Here is a 16,455-nt window from a genome sequence, read left to right as displayed (position 1 = left end):
TCGAAGTTCTGCCGAAGAGGCCGCTCGAATCTCGCCGACCAGTGGCTTTCTGGTAGGTCGCTAGCAGGTGTTCCTTGGGGAGTGCAACCACTTCGGGATAACGTCCCGTGTCTGTGACTGTCACCATGGCACGCTGTGCTTGATGACTTGCGAGTGTATTGTCACGATGCGTGCTCTTCGGTGATATCCATGTCAGGAACTGAATCAAATTCGCAGGGACGAGACTGGTGATGCGAAACCTCTCCATCAGCATTGACTTGACATGGCAGACAAAGACGTTGCCGACAGGGTACCGAACGATAAGTCCATTTTTCTCTTCGTTCCACTGATACGGATGTATGGCATTGATGTGGTCGATGCACTCGAGCCAACCATCATACTGCAATCTCGTACCTATGTGCTGTTGTCGGACTCGGTCCGGGGGCCGCTAAGCAGTCGGGTATTCTTCTCTTGTAACCACCTAGTTACTCTCGTGTACAAGCCGTTCTATTTCCCCCAAGTTTCCAACATGGATAGAAATGAATTCCAATGCATGAAGGGGCGTTTCTTCAACATTTCCCCTCCAGACTGGACATGGAATTTACGATGTTTTGGCTGTCTCCATTCGGCCCGCCACAGCAATTGCTTCCGGGGCATGGCAAGAACGAATGAAGTGGAAGCATACGATACCTGTAGTGATAGGAAGGCGTCTTGAAAGATAAGGGAGACCTGGAGTTGCCGGACGAAGGAGATGAAATCTGTCATGAATGTGGAAGGAGGAGCATGTGTAAGTCAGTTGGTGGTATTGCCTTCCCGATACCACACATCCCATCCATTACCCCAGGCAAGTTGCGAGCTCTTTCTTGCTATAATTGTGACTTCCCCTGCTTCCCTTACTTACACACAGAATTCATTCCCCCGTTCTTCCACCTCGGCCTTCCCTCCCCTTCTCCTTCTCTCTTGCCCTCCCCCCTCCTTCGTTTCTTCCCCTGTACCCATCCCCAATCACTCAAATACGAGTGAGCCGGCTGTCATTCGCTCACTTGCACTCGTATCAGAGACTTTCGTTTGTTTGAATACCTCTAGCATCAGTGGCTCGCCAGGTATGGTCATCAATCAATTTATGTCCAATGAACATCGTACTGACGCCGCCTCAGAAGGAACCCCGAATATGCGAGCCTCGTTTCTCCTTGTCGTAATTACGACGGTAGTCGGTGTGCTATTCTTTGCTACAGGCGTGACAGCTTCTGTCAATGCCGATGACCTCATGCAGCAGGACAAAGCCGAGTCCTTCGTCGCCACCCTCGAGATTGAGCATCACGCGAGGAGTCCTCAGAATCCCGACGCCTTCATCAGCTACGACTATGGATACACTTACCCGCCGCCTTCTACTCCCACCTCTTACGGTGACCAGCCGCCGTTGACCGCGATTTCCTCTGCTAACAGTGACTATGGCTAGTCTGTCATATATCTCTGATGCTGCTCTTAGACTAACATACGTAGCGTCTTCAACTGAAATCGGCTCGCTCGCCAGTGACTCCAGCACATATGGCGTCTCTGACTCTACTATTCAGAGCTTGACTGCTTCTGTTGGAGCTACCGCCACTCTCTCCGATACTGTCACGTACCGCCCTAGTTCTGATAGCCCTTCACGTACTGCATCTTCCAAGGTTGCTAGCACCATTGTGTCATTGAATTCGTCCAGCTCCATAGCCTCAAGTATCTCATCCTCGGTTTTGACGGAGTCAACTCTTTGGCCGCCAGCCAACACCTCGACCAGAACCGTCACGTCATCCCCTTTGTCAGCGTCGATGAGCGCAAATCAGACATCCTCAGAGACTATATCTGGCACTCTCGCTTCCGTATCTGAAGTCAATAACAGCACGGCCGTCTCCGCAACTGGTCCAGCATCGGCCACTTCCACGCCCTCGCCGCCATTCACTGCATTCAATACATCGTCCCAGATACAGACTGCCACCGGTGGTTCAGCCTCAGCTTCTTACAACGCTTCCGAATCAATAACGTCTCGCTTCATTTCTTCGGGCCAATCCCCTTCGTTGACTCAACCTGTGGAAAGCCCGTGGCCCACGCTCTGGAATTCAAGTGCTTTCCACACCTCGGTGACCATCTCCCAGACTTACTCACTCAACTCGTCCTCGTTGAGAACTTCTTCCGTTGGCTTCTCGGAGCCTGCGAGTTCATTCATTGTAGGACCTTCTGTCGTCACTCTCAGCGCCAATGGATCCGTTCGGTTGACAACTCTCTCGCATACCCTACAAGCTACTGTCGGATGGAATAGCACACAGGCAGGTGCTCCGGTCACAGACAGTCAGACCACACTTAGCACAGGCGTTTTCACCAGTGTATCAATCAGCTCTCGAGCCTCAGACACTCTACCAGTTACCTCCTCGACGGTTGTCAGCCATGGAAACGGGACCATTCCAAGTAACCCGACCGGAAACTGGACCTCCCACCCCGTCATTACGGTGATTCTGCCTACTTCAACTCTCATCATCTCAGGAACAGGCTCCGTCATCCGAACAAGCATTGCTATCACTGCCGCGCCTTGGTTTCCGCCCAACTCAACAATATGGCCAAGCGGTACGCTTGCCTCTATTAGTGAAGAAAGTCCATCGCCTGTCTCATCTGGCACTGGTACACTTCCTTCGGCAGCCAACAGCTCCAGCTCAACTGTGCCATATCCTGCGTCGAACACGACTACTCTGATGCTGTCGACGAGAAGTAGTAGCGGTCTAGTTTCAGGTAGCCCAGTCACGATCCCCACGAACGGAACGGGTTTCACTGCTCCATGGAACTCGAGTTTGACTATGACTTTAACAAGAGGCTCCAAGACGGGAACGGGAGTCATTACATCGATCGGCAATGCCACAAGCATTACTGCTACTATTGCAACCCCTCCTCAACTACCAAACTCGACATGGGCCGCGAGTGCTAACGCCACTTGGACAGCGACAAGCCATTCCGGAAATCCAGCAACCTCTAATAGGACTTCAGGAGGAGCTTCGGCCACTTTACCCCCGTGGCCAACGTTCAACTCCACCCAGGCATCACTGACCGGCACCGTTTCAATTCCCGTCATCACCTCGTCGGCAACTGGTATATCAAACATTACTAGCTCAGCCTTGACATCGTTCCCTTGGGCCAACTCGACATCTAGCGGAGGCCTAACGGCTTCAGTCATTATCGTGAGTGGAGGCAGCACAATCACTTCGTGGCCAACCGGGATGAGTCCCAGTCTTACTTCGTCCTCAAATGGAACGCTTTTGCAGACGTCTACAGCCAACGCCACAAGCAGTTTGAAGTCTTCAGCAGCATCACCCCCCTTTCCCACATTCGATTCAACCCAGATCCCCTGGCCCACTACGGTCAACAACTCTGGTAGGCCGCCTTCCACAGTGTACTCGGGAACCACTGCCATCACTTACACATCAATCGGAAGTGGCTGGTCACCTTTCCCCACGACTAACTCCACCAAGCTGCCTAGACCTACAGGAAGTGGCACACGGGTTTCAGGAACATTGTTCCAAACTTCCGAAACCCCAAAAACATCCAACGGCACTTCGTCTACAGTCAATTTGCCTCCATTCCCAACAACAGGAAATGCCACTGCTATTCCAAGGCCAACTTGGATCCCTGGTACAGCATCGGGACTCCCCGTCACTACTTTGACCGCCACGGTAGCAAATGGCAGCACTACCCAAACACTCACGATTGTCCCCTTGCCTCCTTTCCCAACCTTCAACGGTACGGCAACTTCAGGCGCAACTGGCACCACGGCCGGCACGGGAGTCAGTGGCACCCGGGGAGGCACAGGTGGTCCATTCAGTGCTCCGACAGATCCAAGTTCAACTTGGGGTCAGTGGCCCAATTCAACTGCATCAAATGTGTTGTCAACCACTAGTGTACCAACAACACTATCTGGCACCGCTCCTTTGCCTACTTCACGAAACACGACGACGGTAACGAAATCAAATGGCACGGCCTTCTCAACGGGATCTGTACCCATTACAACTGGTAATCCGTCTTCACTACCCCCCTTCAGCAACTCAACCACCATCACTGGAGCAATCTCAACGTCTCATATCACCTCGACTATGCCAGGAACTGTCTTCTCTTCTGTGTCTATATTACCTGTACCTACACTTTTGCCTTTCAACTCATCTGGTTCTCGGGTTTCTTCCGGCACCGCGCCGCCTTCTGGACCCTCTTCTTTTACCGAGTCAGCAGGCCCAGCATTTACCAACTCTGCTAGCCTTCCATCTGGAACTCCTTCGCCCTGCAACACTGTCACTGTAACAAACGGCACCATAACTCGGGTCGTCACCACAAGCATTCTCATCACTTCCGCTACGGCGAAGGCTGATCCAACTGTGGCCTACCCACCATCCACTTCAAACAACACCGTTTACACCGCGTACCCACCCAGATCTTCCTGCACCTCAAGATGGCGGAACATCACGATAGCATCGTCGGCAGGGTTCACAAGTACATGGACGTCTTCAGCCAGAACAAATCGTAGGTCAGACCCTCCCGACCTATCGTATTCATTCTAACAACATCGCAGAAACATGGACATCTGTAGACCCAGCCACAACATTCATCACATCAACGACAAGCCGCCTGAGCAACCCCAGCAGAGACAGCGGTGCCATCTCAGGTACTATTTTCTCCGTGGCCGGCACGCCTACCACAACCATCTCTAACGTGCCTCTCCCTTCGAGCCCGGCTTACCCCTGGGGAGGACTTGGCCCCATCTTCCGACACCACAGTGGAACGGACCCTGTTGATGATGATGCAGAGTCGCCCGACGGGCCAGTGGTCCAGGAGAGAAATGGGGTCTGGTGGACTCGGTGGAAGAAACACATGGATCGAATCGCATCTCGTGCTCGGGCAAGGAATCGGGGTGCTTAGGTCTCACGACGAAGACAAACGCCTGTTTTCTTCTATCCCGATCTCATTTAAACTGCGTCTGGACCAGCGCACACGCACCCATACCAGGAGTTTACTTTGTACCGCAATCCGACGGATGAAGTGCCGGAGTTATTTCCTAGCTAGAGTGAATGAGAAAATGAAATGGATTTCTCGATGAACCGACAAAGCGTTCCAGGTTCTTCCCGTGATAAAAGGCCCCTTTGCCTTTCCCCTGCCGTTGATGAACTATGCTCTCCCAAGTAAGGTAATACGCCAAAACACCATGATCCATATGCGAAATGAAACCCCCTAGTAAACCGCCAGCCCGGAAGTCTATCCTTGTTCCTACTCCCAATAATGTACCAAACAACAGGAGAAATATGAACGGCTACTGTATACCGTCCGGGGAGTTAGAACCGCTCCTCTCCGCCACCGTGGGCTTCCGCCCGTACACAACGTATCTATGCCAGGCAAGTCAGCACACACTTACTTTTACCTCCTCATCAGAACCACCCAACTCACAAAGGGACATAAGCATGCACCCTATGACTCCTCAAACTCTTTCTCACCGTCGCGCAAAATAGCAGCGTCTCCTCTTTACTCCACCCCAAATTCCTCGTCGCGAGTCCCAACGTCAGCCCTTCGAGCCCGTGGTCGAGGTTACAGTGCGTGTACGCGCCTAATGTCTTGAAGTGCGGATCGCGCGGCCACGCATTGACGGGCCACTTGAATTGGTGTTCTTCGACGTCGACGAAGCCCGCGGTGCGCATGAGGGCGGCGTAGGTGGGCGCCGCGTCCATGTTGCGGCCTGTGACGCGGCCGCCTCTGAGAAAAAGGTCGGAGAGTTTGTGGATGGGTGAGTCGGGGGCTAGGGATGCATCGTCGCAACGGTAGGGAAGAGAGAGGTCTTGCATTTCGAGGTAGCCGCCTGGTTCGAGGTTTCTGGGTTGTTTAGTAAGTAAGTATTTGAGTTGTTGCTGGGGCAATTGTGCATGGAATGAGAGGAATGGGTATGAGAGTGATAGAGAAAGGTTGAGACACACTCGAAAGCTTGGTTTATAAAGTCCTGGTAGTTCTTGAGACTCCCTGCTAGCATGCGGACAAAGATGAAGTCGAACGGCTGAGACCAAGTCCAATTCTGCTCTAGGTCGTCCAGCTCCCATGTCAAGTTCGGAGGGGTCCTGTCATCCCCACGTCAGTGAGCACGACGGTGAGATTGTTTTTCACTTGATGAGCCTACCATTTCGGCTGAATGTTGCTCAGATCTACACCAATGACCTGGATTGAGTGCAGTGTTAGTAGCCGTCGGCCAGGATGGAGAGGATCTCATAAACTTGCCTTGGCTTCCGGATGTGCGTCCGCTACAATTCCCATACTGTCAATTTCATAACCCCAAAGCAAGGTGAGGCAGGATGAGATTTATCTCACCATAGTCCATCGCCCAGATCCCGGTGCCCGTACCGGCGTCCAGCACGCGCTTTGCCTTTTGGGAGCCCTTGGGACACAGGCAGAGCTTGTCATCAAGCGTCACACTCCACATGAGGTGCTGAAAATCTGATTTGAAATGATACACATGTGAGCTTCGAGGCTCCTTTCCAAATCCGCACACGGAAAGGAGGGGCAGAGGTGCAAACCTAGGCGTTCCTGCTCGACAATATCATTGGGAAATGGGTATTCTGTTTGACGTCGTCAGTCAAAAAATTAAAGCATTGGGGTTTATTCATAAGGCACTACTCACTCCCGGAACTCATCGCGTGATACGTCCTGCCATTCTCCTCCAGCACCGTCAACATACTCGGGGTAGGCGAATCGGTACTGCCATTCCGAAGCTGCAGCACACGAGATCGTCAGTGTTTGCCGGAGCTGTCTGGAAACATTGTGAGAGCCATGCTCCGGTTGCGTTTCTGGTGGCATCTTTGGAGTTCTAGCTGCGCGGGATGTGACGTGAAACGCCGCCACGTAACTAGACATGAGAAAGGTACAAAATTGGGTGGGGTGAGAGAGGACGCAAGCTGGGCAGAACAAAACCACAACATACCTCCGAGATTGCCGAGTCCGAATCAAATGTATCGGGCTCCTAGAAGCAATCAGTCACGTGAAACAAAGAACATGCAATGTGAGGTTGGAAGTTGTCTCGTCAAACTCACTAGAGGTTGCCCAGCGGCAGCCATATCTCCTCGCTCTGGATTTCTCCTCGGTCGTTGTCAATGTGAATGTTTGTAGGTTGGTAGATTGAGAAAGCCGACCCCGGGTTGGGTTCGGGAAAACCAAAAGGTGGATAACGGTCGTTCCAGGGATGGTGAGGGTACGGGGAAGAGGGCCCCGAGGACTACTGCGAAAGGAGGGCAAGGAAAGGGGAAAGGGGAACAGGAGTCTGGTCGGAGCTTAATCCGATGGCACTTGCGCGCAACATCAACACCAGGGCACACCTTATGATTACAAATTTCTTGTCCGTGATTGCCTTGTAGAGCAAATGCCAATCCCAACCTCAATCCCGGCCTTCCGTAAAGGCGTAAACGGGTGAAAGAAGTAGGGACGGTTCCCCCCTTTCTGGGCAAACCAGGCACATCATTACATGCCACACCTCCCCAGTCTGGACCGGTTATCAAGGCGGGATCGAACCTACCTTATTTAAGGCCGGCGGCTACGGGGAAACCTCCAATGCAGACTACGAATACCTTATCGTGGACACTAGCGTAAGGAAGTGTGCGAAAGAACATCACATCGCTTCAAAAATAAAAAATGTGTCCTGAAGAAAAAGAAGAAAAAAAGGCAAAAGCTCGGGCACGGTCGTGAACTTTGAGTTGTGATGATCATGCAGGGACCAGCAAGTGCCGAGATTGATTCGTCGGCGTCCGGGAAGGGGTTGGGAAATGACGGAGGACATTTGTCAAGTTGCTGGATTCAGATTCTCAAAGCTGCTTTATCCGCGGAGTTATCTTTACTACGTACAGAGTAAGTTATAATACCACAATACCTTCGCGTCCAATACCTGCTGGATGAATGCTCTGTTTGTCCCTCATTTTGTGAATAATGAGTTGTTTTGTGAATGTCATGACTCGGATTTAGGTTTCTTCTCCCCTTGTGCAAGAGAAATTTTATCCAATCTTCCGAGTTGCATTGTGTCGTTTTGTCGCGTCGTTGATAGGGTACACCGTATATCACCGGTGGATTTCTTGTTGAACCATGTTTGCGTTATTGGTGGTTTTGTTAGTCCGCGTCCGCACGAGATTGTGTTAGAGGTAAGATAAAAAAGGAAGTACTCCGTACCGACTTTTCGCTCCGAGAATCCTTACGCCGCTGCCGGAGCCGAGGGCTCAGTCGGAGAAAGTGGGCCTTACACGGCACGGAGCTCGTAATCGAGAAGAGGTGATGATGAGACTCGGGGCTGCTAGCCAGTGTGCCACGGTATGTAGGGTATTGTACCGGAAGGAAAGCCCACAATCAGTTCCTGATGGGAAGAAAAGCTCAGAGAGGCTGGCATCGTACCTCAATCCTGTACTGAAGTCCCAGTTCAGAAGAAGGTCAATTTAATAACACACTTCTAAAACGCACGAGGTACCTTACTTCACTGAGCCAAAGGCACTATCGCTGCCCAATCTCACAGTATCCTCTCACACTTGCTACCCGTCATTTTGAGCCTATGCGAAACGTAAATCAATCCTTACATGGTATTAGAGGTGTCTCTCCGTTATATATAAGATGTAGTCATCGTCGTGTGAGTACTTGATAGTCCGGTATCCCTACACAATAGCAACCACACGCAAAACACCAGGGACCAAAGCTCCATACCAAAGTGTACAGCCTCTCGTCACCCCAGATTAATGGCAGAACACAACACAGTTCCTTACCTAGATACACCACTTGTAACTCCTCTCGTCGTTACGATCCCCTACTTGAGCTATTCCCCGGACATCCCGGCCGAGAGCGAGTGCCGAAGAAGGCCGCTTAGGTACACAATCCGCCCTCCCATCGCAAGTCCCGAGCCAGGACCCGGGGGGTGACGCTCGGGCCACTATCTACACTACCCCTCCAACCCCTCCACCAAACTTCGGTGCTTCACCTTCTCCCGCGACAGGTTGTGGGGGCGGGGCAGCGCTAGTACCCCGCAGGACGCCCTCTCCTCTATGAAGTCAGAGACTCAGATTGTGTGCCGGAGGGGGATTACCACCCAGGTAGGTGCCTAGCTGGGGATGTTGAGGGGGGAGGGGTAGAGGGGGAGAATTACCGTATGCTCGAGTCTTAGGGAACTATCAAATGACAATGTGCTGACATACCTCTTTCCAAGCAGTTAATCCTAGGACTTAGAGACTTGTTCCGTAAATCCGTTGTGCTCTGAAGTGTGCGACTACGTCCAAGGTACGGCGGATTTGCCGCGACGCGGCTAAGGTATCACCCGTCGACCGACACTCGAAATTCAGACCATCTGTACTGCATGGTACAGCTACGTAGCCCACTCGGAAATCAGCGATTACAGAGCATTACATAAAGACTGCCCCCTCCCTCTGAAGAACACTGCCTCTGCCAGATAAATCCGGGGTTCTTGATATTAAAGACAGACGAGACGAGCAAAGAGAAAGCCATTAATATCTCGGCCGGACATTTGAGAAGCGAATTGGACTCTTGCTATTGCTCGCATCTAGATCACGCAAGCTCAGCAAGCAACAATGGCTCAAAACACACCAGAGCTCCTGGATCTCACGATCGACAACATCACTCCCAACACCGTTCGTATCAACTCGCAGAGCGACAATGCACGACTCAAGTACCTCATGGAACGGCTCGTCACCCATCTGCACGACTTTGCGCGGGAGACGCGATTGAGTACCGACGAGTGGATGGCGGCGCTGAATTTCCTCGTCGGCTGCGGACAAATTAGCAGCGACGTGCGGCATGTAAGTCGGCGTGAGGTGCATCTGTCGTGAATATGGCGGACGACCTGGGAACTCTTGACGAAGGACGCTGACCATTCGGCTAGGAGTTCATTCTCCTCTCCGATATCCTAGGCCTCTCCCTGCTTGTCGACAGCATCAACCATCCCAAGCCATCCGACTCCACCGAAGGCTCCGTCTTGGGGCCGTTCCACACACATGATGCGCCGACTCTAGAGAACGGGGCTAATATGTCGGGAGATCCCGAGGGCGAGCCGCTGCTAGTTGTGTGTACGATCAAGGACCGACAAGGCAATCCCATCTCTGGGGTCAAGATTGACATCTGGGAGACGGACAGCAGTGGCCACTACGACGTGCAGCACGAAGGGAGGACAGAAGCGAGCGAGCGCTGTGTCATGATCTCGGATAAGGAGGGTCGCTTCTTCTTCCAGGGAATCAAGCCCGTGAGCTATCCAATCCCCCACGATGGGCCGGTTGGAAAGTTGCTGTCTTTGCTGGGGCGTCATTGCTGGCGGCCAGCGCATCTGCACTTCATGTTCCAAAAGGAAGGCTGGGACCATCTGATCACGTAGGTTTCTCCGCCCATATCTGTTGCTCCATTGTAGAAGCTAGCTCTTTCAAGAACCCGCCGTTCGTTCCGTTCCGATGCGGATGGACAGTCTTGGGTGAGATGGATCATGGATCTGGCTGACGCAATCACCTAGCGCGCTCTATATCCGGGGAGACCCGTATGAGAAGTCGGATGCGGTGTTTGGTGTTAAGAAAAGTCTTGTTGTCGACCTCGATAAGGTGGACAAGGCGACGGCGGATGAATACAGCGTCAAGGAAGGCAGCTGGTTGCTGAGGCAGGAGTTTGTGCTGGTCTCGGAGAAGGAGACACAGGAGCTGCGCGACCGCAACGCTATCGAAGCATTGGGGAAGCTGGGTCTGACACATCTGAAGCTTGTCGACCATCTGCCGGTGCCAGAGCTGGACTGATGAATGTCGAATTGTAATGAATATTTGAAGTCTTGTAATCTCCATTTCTTGACTTCACGATCAAGTAACCTGTGTGCGCTGATACCGAAGCTGCGTTTGCTCAATCATGTCAGTCTCTCCGTAGGATTGTTGGATTGTGACGGTGGACAGGGACATGCTAGTCAGCTCCCAGTGACGCATCGTGGAGCCGCATCCGGAGACTTGTGAGCTGTAGGGCTGGGCGCCGAAAGCGGCAAGGCCGGCTGGCAGCAGATGGTCATTGGAGAGTCGGGACTGGTCGAGGCGTAAGGTCTGGAAGCTGGCCAAGATAGCGTTGATGCGGACGCCGCAGACGCACGGAGTCAGGATTTGTCTTGCAGACGAAACAAACAACATTGTGCCTCTCTTGGGTTGGCGCTCTTCCAGGGGGCCCCTTATCAGGTGATTGTTCATGTCTCAGTCCTTGAAAGTGCGTGATCGATGGAGGTAGTGGCTGCCGACGAGAGACCTCTTGCAGCTGTATGATGTATCGAGGAAGCTCCGGTGGCGCCGACGTCCCGGCAGAGAGCTGGCAGAGGTCTCACGGTGGCTGTACTTGAGGGCCGGGTAGCGCAAGGTGCCGAGATACGAGCTGCAGATGGCATCCATAGATTGTTTGGGCATCCCGCCGACTAAACCGCAAATAGCCAGGGACAATCATGGGGTCGCAGCGACGGCGCGCGAGTCGACGAGTCCAGCCACAGCTAGGTGTGGGCCGTGCTTGTGTTGGTGTGACTGTTGCTTCTGTGCCAAGTGTGACCACCAACCAAACCTCTGCAATGAGGTATCCGTACCTTACCCATAGTCGTCATCTTGTGCAGGGCAGGACTCGGACGGGTTTGTCAGAAACAACGTGCTCACTGCGAGGGCTGACATTGGGATGATGGGCTAAGGGTGAGTAACACGTTGAACTGTGCGAGGTAAAGAGGAGCAGTACCTTGTGGAAACTATCGTAAAGCAGAAGAAGGTACGGGTGATCCATGAGGTGGGAGGTTCTATTGCCATATCTCTCCCAAGTCAAGGTACCTTATCGGGCGCAGTCAGCGGCTCACGCGATTCCGTTTCCCGTTGGTTCAGCCAGGGCAGGCACAGGAAACGGCCAGTGGCCTGTGCCTGCCCTGTGCAATAGTTGCCCCTCGTGCCCACCTGCACCTTCCAAGTCCCCCGGTTTGCTCATACCAGTGCAGCAGGGCCTAAGACCCAGCCAGGTCAGGTACCTTATCCGCACGTCGCTACCTAATACAGGCAGATAAGTCGAGATAGGTACCTGACTGTGAGTAGCGCTCTTTGTAACTCTGTTCAGTGCCCGCCCGAACCCAAGTCCGTCATTCCTTCCGTCCCAAGTTACCAATTTTGCGGGCTGCCCGCCTGCCCACCCTAACATCAGTCACTGATCTGCAGACCCCGTCCACCCCCCATAAATCTTCCGACGTATATAATCACCCAGCGATCCCTCTTTCGTCCGTCTCCGACCACCTCATCATCATCGACCCAGTACAAGCATCAACATCAGATAACCGCTAGATCAACAGCGAATAACCGCATTTTCGTGTTAACAACGCAACTACTCGAACACTTGTTACAGCGAGACCGCCTCTCCGCCGTCCGTCGCTAAAACCCCGACAATCGTCACCCAACCCGTTTCCCAAGGTCACCCCCGAACAGACGAGTTTATGTCAATTGAAAATCTCAAGTCCTACGGTATGTCGCCACCACAGTCGTCTTCTCTCGGTCCACGATCATCACCGCCGTGTTCCTGCGAGTCTTCTGGCCCGCTGTGCACCAAGAGACTGGAACACGTCGCGTTGCCCCCTCTCCCCCTGACCGCCACCAACTTGCCTACCATGATGCTGACGATTTTCGCACTTCAGACCCCTTCGCCGAAGCCGACGAAGACACCGGCGAGACCAAACAGTCTCAAAATTATATCCATATTCGGATCCAACGTACGTCGCGAACCTTCAAACCTTGATGTCGAGAGACACAAATGCCGCACGTCCCGACAGAGCGGTCCCACGCGCGTCGACTCAAGGCAACCAATCACAATACAGTGACTAACGCATGACTTGCAGAGCGCAATGGACGAAAGACTTTGACCACCGTTCAGGGTCTCCCGAAGAAATTCGACCAGAAGAAGATTCTCAAGGTCATCAAGAAGCAATTTGGTACGGATTACCCCGCTTCAACCCCAACATGACGCGGCGGCCTGCTAACATGGCCTCTTCTAGCTTGCAATGGCACCATCGTAGCTGACAGCGAGATGGGCGAGGTCATCCAGCTCCAGGGTGACCAGCGCAAGGTCGTGCAAGAGTTCCTCATCAACACCAAGGAGGGACTCGGGTTGGATTCCAAGACCATCAAGGTCCACGGTTTCTAAGCACGCCGCAAGTCGCCACCGTTCCTACCAGCCATGGCTCCAACGGCCACGGCTGACGTCCGGGTCTGAGAATAGCCACGAGGCATAGCAGCCTCCCGCCTTTCGACGCCGCTCAGTGTCGGCACCCGATGTGACGTAGTAGGACGGTATACCTACCACCGACGGAAGAGGTTATTGGTGGAGGTTGAGGGCGACTTGCGTCAGCTTCGACGCACGATGAGACAGTTACATCTCGAGCATCTCACAAAGGCCCACCGTACTTTCTTTGATAGTTTGGGTGGTCCAGAGATCTAGTCTTGAAAATGACAAACTTGTCCCAATTCTCTCTTGCCATGTTTGTGATGTGTGCTGTTGTTTTGGAGCCTTCTGACCGTTGAGCAATTCGTCGAATTCCTTGAAATATGTCACTTTTTGAGACAATGCCTGGTCAAGTATGATTCCACTGCATGAGAAAACCCTTGCGATTTGGCATCTAGCAGACGAAAGTTGACCCTTCATCCACACGGAAGTTTGAACCATATGTTGTGGACAGTAATAATGTCGCAGCAACTTGTCTTATTGCAGGAGGAAACCACGTCATATGCAGCATGACTGAATTTGGGGTATCTATGTTTCTCAAAGCACATTTCAGCACCCGTTGCTTTCAACAAGGTCGTGCTTCCTCTTTCTCGTGCTTCCCGCCCCTAAAATACTTTCCATCGTGGGGTCCGTCCGCCATGGCATATAGTTCGTGCCCCCTTACATTCACCAATAAATATCAAACAGATGGACCAATGCTCCGAAAATTTAGATTCGTGACATGACACCTATAGTTCGCTGTGCGAAGGGGCATAGGAAGGCAAGATGGCCTCGCCGGTAACACGCTCAAACTGCTGCAGGATGAATCTGGCCAGGGATTCGAACGGCTTCTCGGGGTAGTCTGAGCCGTTGTAGTGGAGGTGGGCGAGGAGGGAGATCATGCTGATGAAACTGGCGATGGAGAAGATGTTGATCGAGGTGGAGGTTTCCTTTTGGATGTTTATGCTTCGTTGGGTGATGTGGTATGCTATCGTAAGGGTCTGTTTTGCGCGCGCAGGGCAAGATGTTAGCTGTTGTTCACGTAATGCTGTTCGGGAGGGTCCAAGTGTAAAAAGCTACTGTGGAAACAAGCGAGTGACTGACCGTAGCTATGGTGACCCAGCCGGGGAGTAGGAGTCTTGGGTCCTCGAAGCCGCCTGAAAATGTGAGGATTCGTTCGGTGAGGAAGGCGTTTGTGGAGTTGATTGTTAGGAGGCGGATGATTGTCGCTTGTGGGGTGTAGTTGATGAGCCTGGTTGGTATTAGACGAGCCTCTTAAATGCAGAACACAGCCTGTAGAAAAGAAAGGTGCGCTTCAACCACTTACCATCGTGACATCAGGCAGTCTATAAAGAAGAAGGAGAGGTACGCTGAAGCTCCGCACTAACACGATATTCAAGTCAGCGTTTGATTCATCTTTCGGGGTTCATCTTCAGGTACAACCCAGCGCAGGCGCCGTTGTATGCTTCTCCAGAAAAGAGCAACACTTCCACATACCCACATGAGTCCCAGGGACATTTCAGTCCATGGGAACGGTATCTCGGGGTGTCCGGGGGGCCAATTTGGCGGGGGACACGTGCTACCCGCGAACCCGCCGCCGACGACACCGCCAACCCCGACCCCGGAGGCTGCCGCAGCGGCAGCATCAACAGCCTTCTTGCCCCCCGGTACGGCGACGGGGATGATCTGAACGAGGAGGGTCAGGGCGGGCTGCAGGGCCCAAAAGATGGCCGGGCCGATGGAGAGAAGGCGACAGGCGAAGAGCCATGGCCGCCACGGCTTGGGGACATTGAGGACGACGGCGATGCGGGGTTCGAGGAGGGAGGAGGAGACGAGGTCCGGGTTGTAGGGCGGCGGGTGGCCGGAAGTGGTGTCGTCTGCGTTTGGGTCTGGAGGAACGCCGTTCGTGGGGATCGGGGTGCCGTTTGTGTGGTGGTGTTGGTGCTGGAGGTGGTGATTTGAGACGGCGCGCGCGAGGGGTGCCATCTAAGCTCTGTGAGGCGGTGGTGTTGCGGCGGGCTGCGCTGCCATTGATGGAGGGGATTCGGATGCGGTTGTCTGCGGCGGCGGCGACGATGGCGGCATGGGGGTTGTAGAGGTGTCGAAGGAGGCAAGGGCCAGACGGAGAGAGGAAGAGAGCGTGTGATGGACAAGAAGGAGGGTTAGGTTCGAAGCTATTGTGAGATGGTCGGTTGGTTGAAGAGTCCGGTATCCGTAGGCGTCTAGGCCTTTTGGGACCTTGAACCCCAAGGTAGGTAAGGTTGGCGAGTAGCGTAGTGTAGCAGCAGAGCGAAGCGGATTTCTGGAAGTTTGGAAGAAGCAAGGTCCAGTCGAGAACTACCTAGTGGCATACAAAAAGGTAGCTCGGCACACTGGTGCTTCCAAGGTTGTGTCTCGGCGTCGTGCTCCAGCACTTGGGATTGGGCGGTCCGGCAGCTCGTTTCTGGGGGGTGCGGTCGGTTTTCTCCCTGTATTCTTGTTTTTTTGGACAGGAATGTTCCAAGGAACGGAGAGCACCCGGAGAATCGGAGGCGGCCGGGATGTGAAGGAGGGGATTGGAGCTCGAGTGTGAGGGACCCTTTTTGGGGGGTTATTCGGAGGACGGACGAAGACGAAGACGAGGAGGGGGAATGGAAGCCCAGTCAGGTAGGTCGCGTGCCGCTGCCCGCAATTGTGTCGACAAGTGTCAATTGCGGGAATGTGTGTGTGCGTGAGATAATACCAAAATGGCCGAATCCAGCTGGTCCAGGAGGTGAGCTATTGGTCAAAGGTGTAGACCAGATTAGAAGAGGGAAAAGGTTCGGATTGATTAATGAGTATTCCAAAAAGGTGAAGCATCCATCCTCCCACCTTCCAGGTTCGCTACCTCACATTATCTTGATTGCTACCTCGTCCCTGAGCACTGGGAACTGAGCAGCATGAGCAGGTACAGGCACGTTTTAGTCGGGCTTCCCTTGTGGATGCGGAATTGAGACAATGACAGCAGGGTCCCTGCCCGACCGTGGGTAAGGTACGTATTCGTAGCGTAAGGTACGAATGCCTCTTCTCCCTCATTGCGGAGTCCGACACATCATGAACGGATACCACAACCCTGCCAGTGCCTGCTTCGTCGTCATTTTTGGAAGCAACTATCCACTCAACGTGGCTTGATGACTATCGAGGCTGTCATTGGTGTTTTTCAACTCTAGTGGGGGAAGCATCGCTCTTCAAGCCACAGTGTGG

General features: G+C 53.1%; 5 protein-coding genes across 5 annotated transcripts; 3 read left to right on the top strand and 2 right to left on the bottom strand.

Moving 5' to 3' along the window:
• Positions 1 to 4,444: 4,444 nt before the first annotated feature.
• On the top strand, positions 4,445 to 4,703 carry BDZ83DRAFT_747701 (uncharacterized protein; the record flags this gene model as incomplete). Its single annotated transcript, XM_060513487.1, has 2 exons — positions 4,445 to 4,515; positions 4,565 to 4,703. The coding sequence occupies 2 exons, from the start codon at positions 4,445 to 4,447 to the stop codon at positions 4,701 to 4,703; spliced, it is 210 nt and encodes a 69-aa protein (XP_060370119.1).
• Positions 4,704 to 5,259: 556 nt separating this feature from the next.
• BDZ83DRAFT_422418 (TAM domain methyltransferase) lies at positions 5,260 to 7,299 on the bottom strand. Its single transcript, XM_060502987.1, has 9 exons — positions 7,059 to 7,299; positions 6,950 to 6,988; positions 6,650 to 6,740; positions 6,546 to 6,587; positions 6,340 to 6,465; positions 6,250 to 6,272; positions 6,152 to 6,189; positions 5,955 to 6,092; positions 5,260 to 5,853 (listed from the first exon to the last, which is right to left on the bottom strand). The coding sequence occupies exons 1-9, from the start codon at positions 7,080 to 7,082 to the stop codon at positions 5,430 to 5,432; spliced, it is 945 nt and encodes a 314-aa protein (XP_060370118.1). The 5' UTR covers positions 7,083 to 7,299; the 3' UTR covers positions 5,260 to 5,429.
• Positions 7,300 to 9,578: 2,279 nt separating this feature from the next.
• BDZ83DRAFT_567371 (dioxygenase) lies at positions 9,579 to 10,781 on the top strand (the record flags this gene model as incomplete). Its single annotated transcript, XM_060503949.1, has 3 exons — positions 9,579 to 9,806; positions 9,890 to 10,371; positions 10,508 to 10,781. 3 exons carry the CDS (start codon positions 9,579 to 9,581, stop codon positions 10,779 to 10,781), a joined length of 984 nt encoding a protein of 327 aa, XP_060370117.1.
• A 1,691-nt stretch (positions 10,782 to 12,472) lies between these two features.
• On the top strand, positions 12,473 to 13,176 carry BDZ83DRAFT_715882 (eukaryotic translation initiation factor eIF-1; the record flags this gene model as incomplete). Its single annotated transcript, XM_060511794.1, has 4 exons — positions 12,473 to 12,500; positions 12,671 to 12,745; positions 12,872 to 12,964; positions 13,028 to 13,176. 4 exons carry the CDS (start codon positions 12,473 to 12,475, stop codon positions 13,174 to 13,176), a joined length of 345 nt encoding a protein of 114 aa, XP_060370116.1.
• An 806-nt stretch (positions 13,177 to 13,982) lies between these two features.
• Positions 13,983 to 15,219, bottom strand: BDZ83DRAFT_567161 (N-glycosylation protein-domain-containing protein; the record flags this gene model as incomplete). The annotated part of the gene is made up of 5 exons (XM_060503928.1): positions 13,983 to 14,234; positions 14,338 to 14,485; positions 14,561 to 14,616; positions 14,731 to 14,772; positions 14,884 to 15,219. 5 exons carry the CDS (start codon positions 15,217 to 15,219, stop codon positions 13,983 to 13,985), a joined length of 834 nt encoding a protein of 277 aa, XP_060370115.1.
• Between the last annotated feature and the right edge of the window lie 1,236 nt (positions 15,220 to 16,455).

Source organism: Colletotrichum acutatum (genome assembly GCF_030867785.1).
Source record: "Colletotrichum acutatum strain CBS 112980 chromosome Unknown BDZ83scaffold_8, whole genome shotgun sequence".
Taxonomy (NCBI): domain Eukaryota; kingdom Fungi; phylum Ascomycota; class Sordariomycetes; order Glomerellales; family Glomerellaceae; genus Colletotrichum; species Colletotrichum acutatum.
Note: the sequence above shows the minus strand (reverse complement) of the source record. Positions and strands in the feature narration are given on the sequence as shown.

What these genes read in the sequence shown, in the direction of transcription:
- BDZ83DRAFT_422418 (XM_060502987.1), bottom strand. Translation starts at nt 7,082, where the DNA reads ATGGCTGCCGCTGGGCAACCTCTA. An exon ending in CTGCCGCTGGGCAACCTCTA is followed by an intron (nt 6,989 to 7,058) that starts GTGAGTTTGACG and finishes GATTGCTTCTAG; the next exon opens with GAGCCCGATACATTTGATTC. An exon ending in AGCAACATTCAGCCGAAATG is followed by an intron (nt 6,093 to 6,151) that starts GTAGGCTCATCA and finishes TGGGGATGACAG; the next exon opens with GACCCCTCCGAACTTGACAT.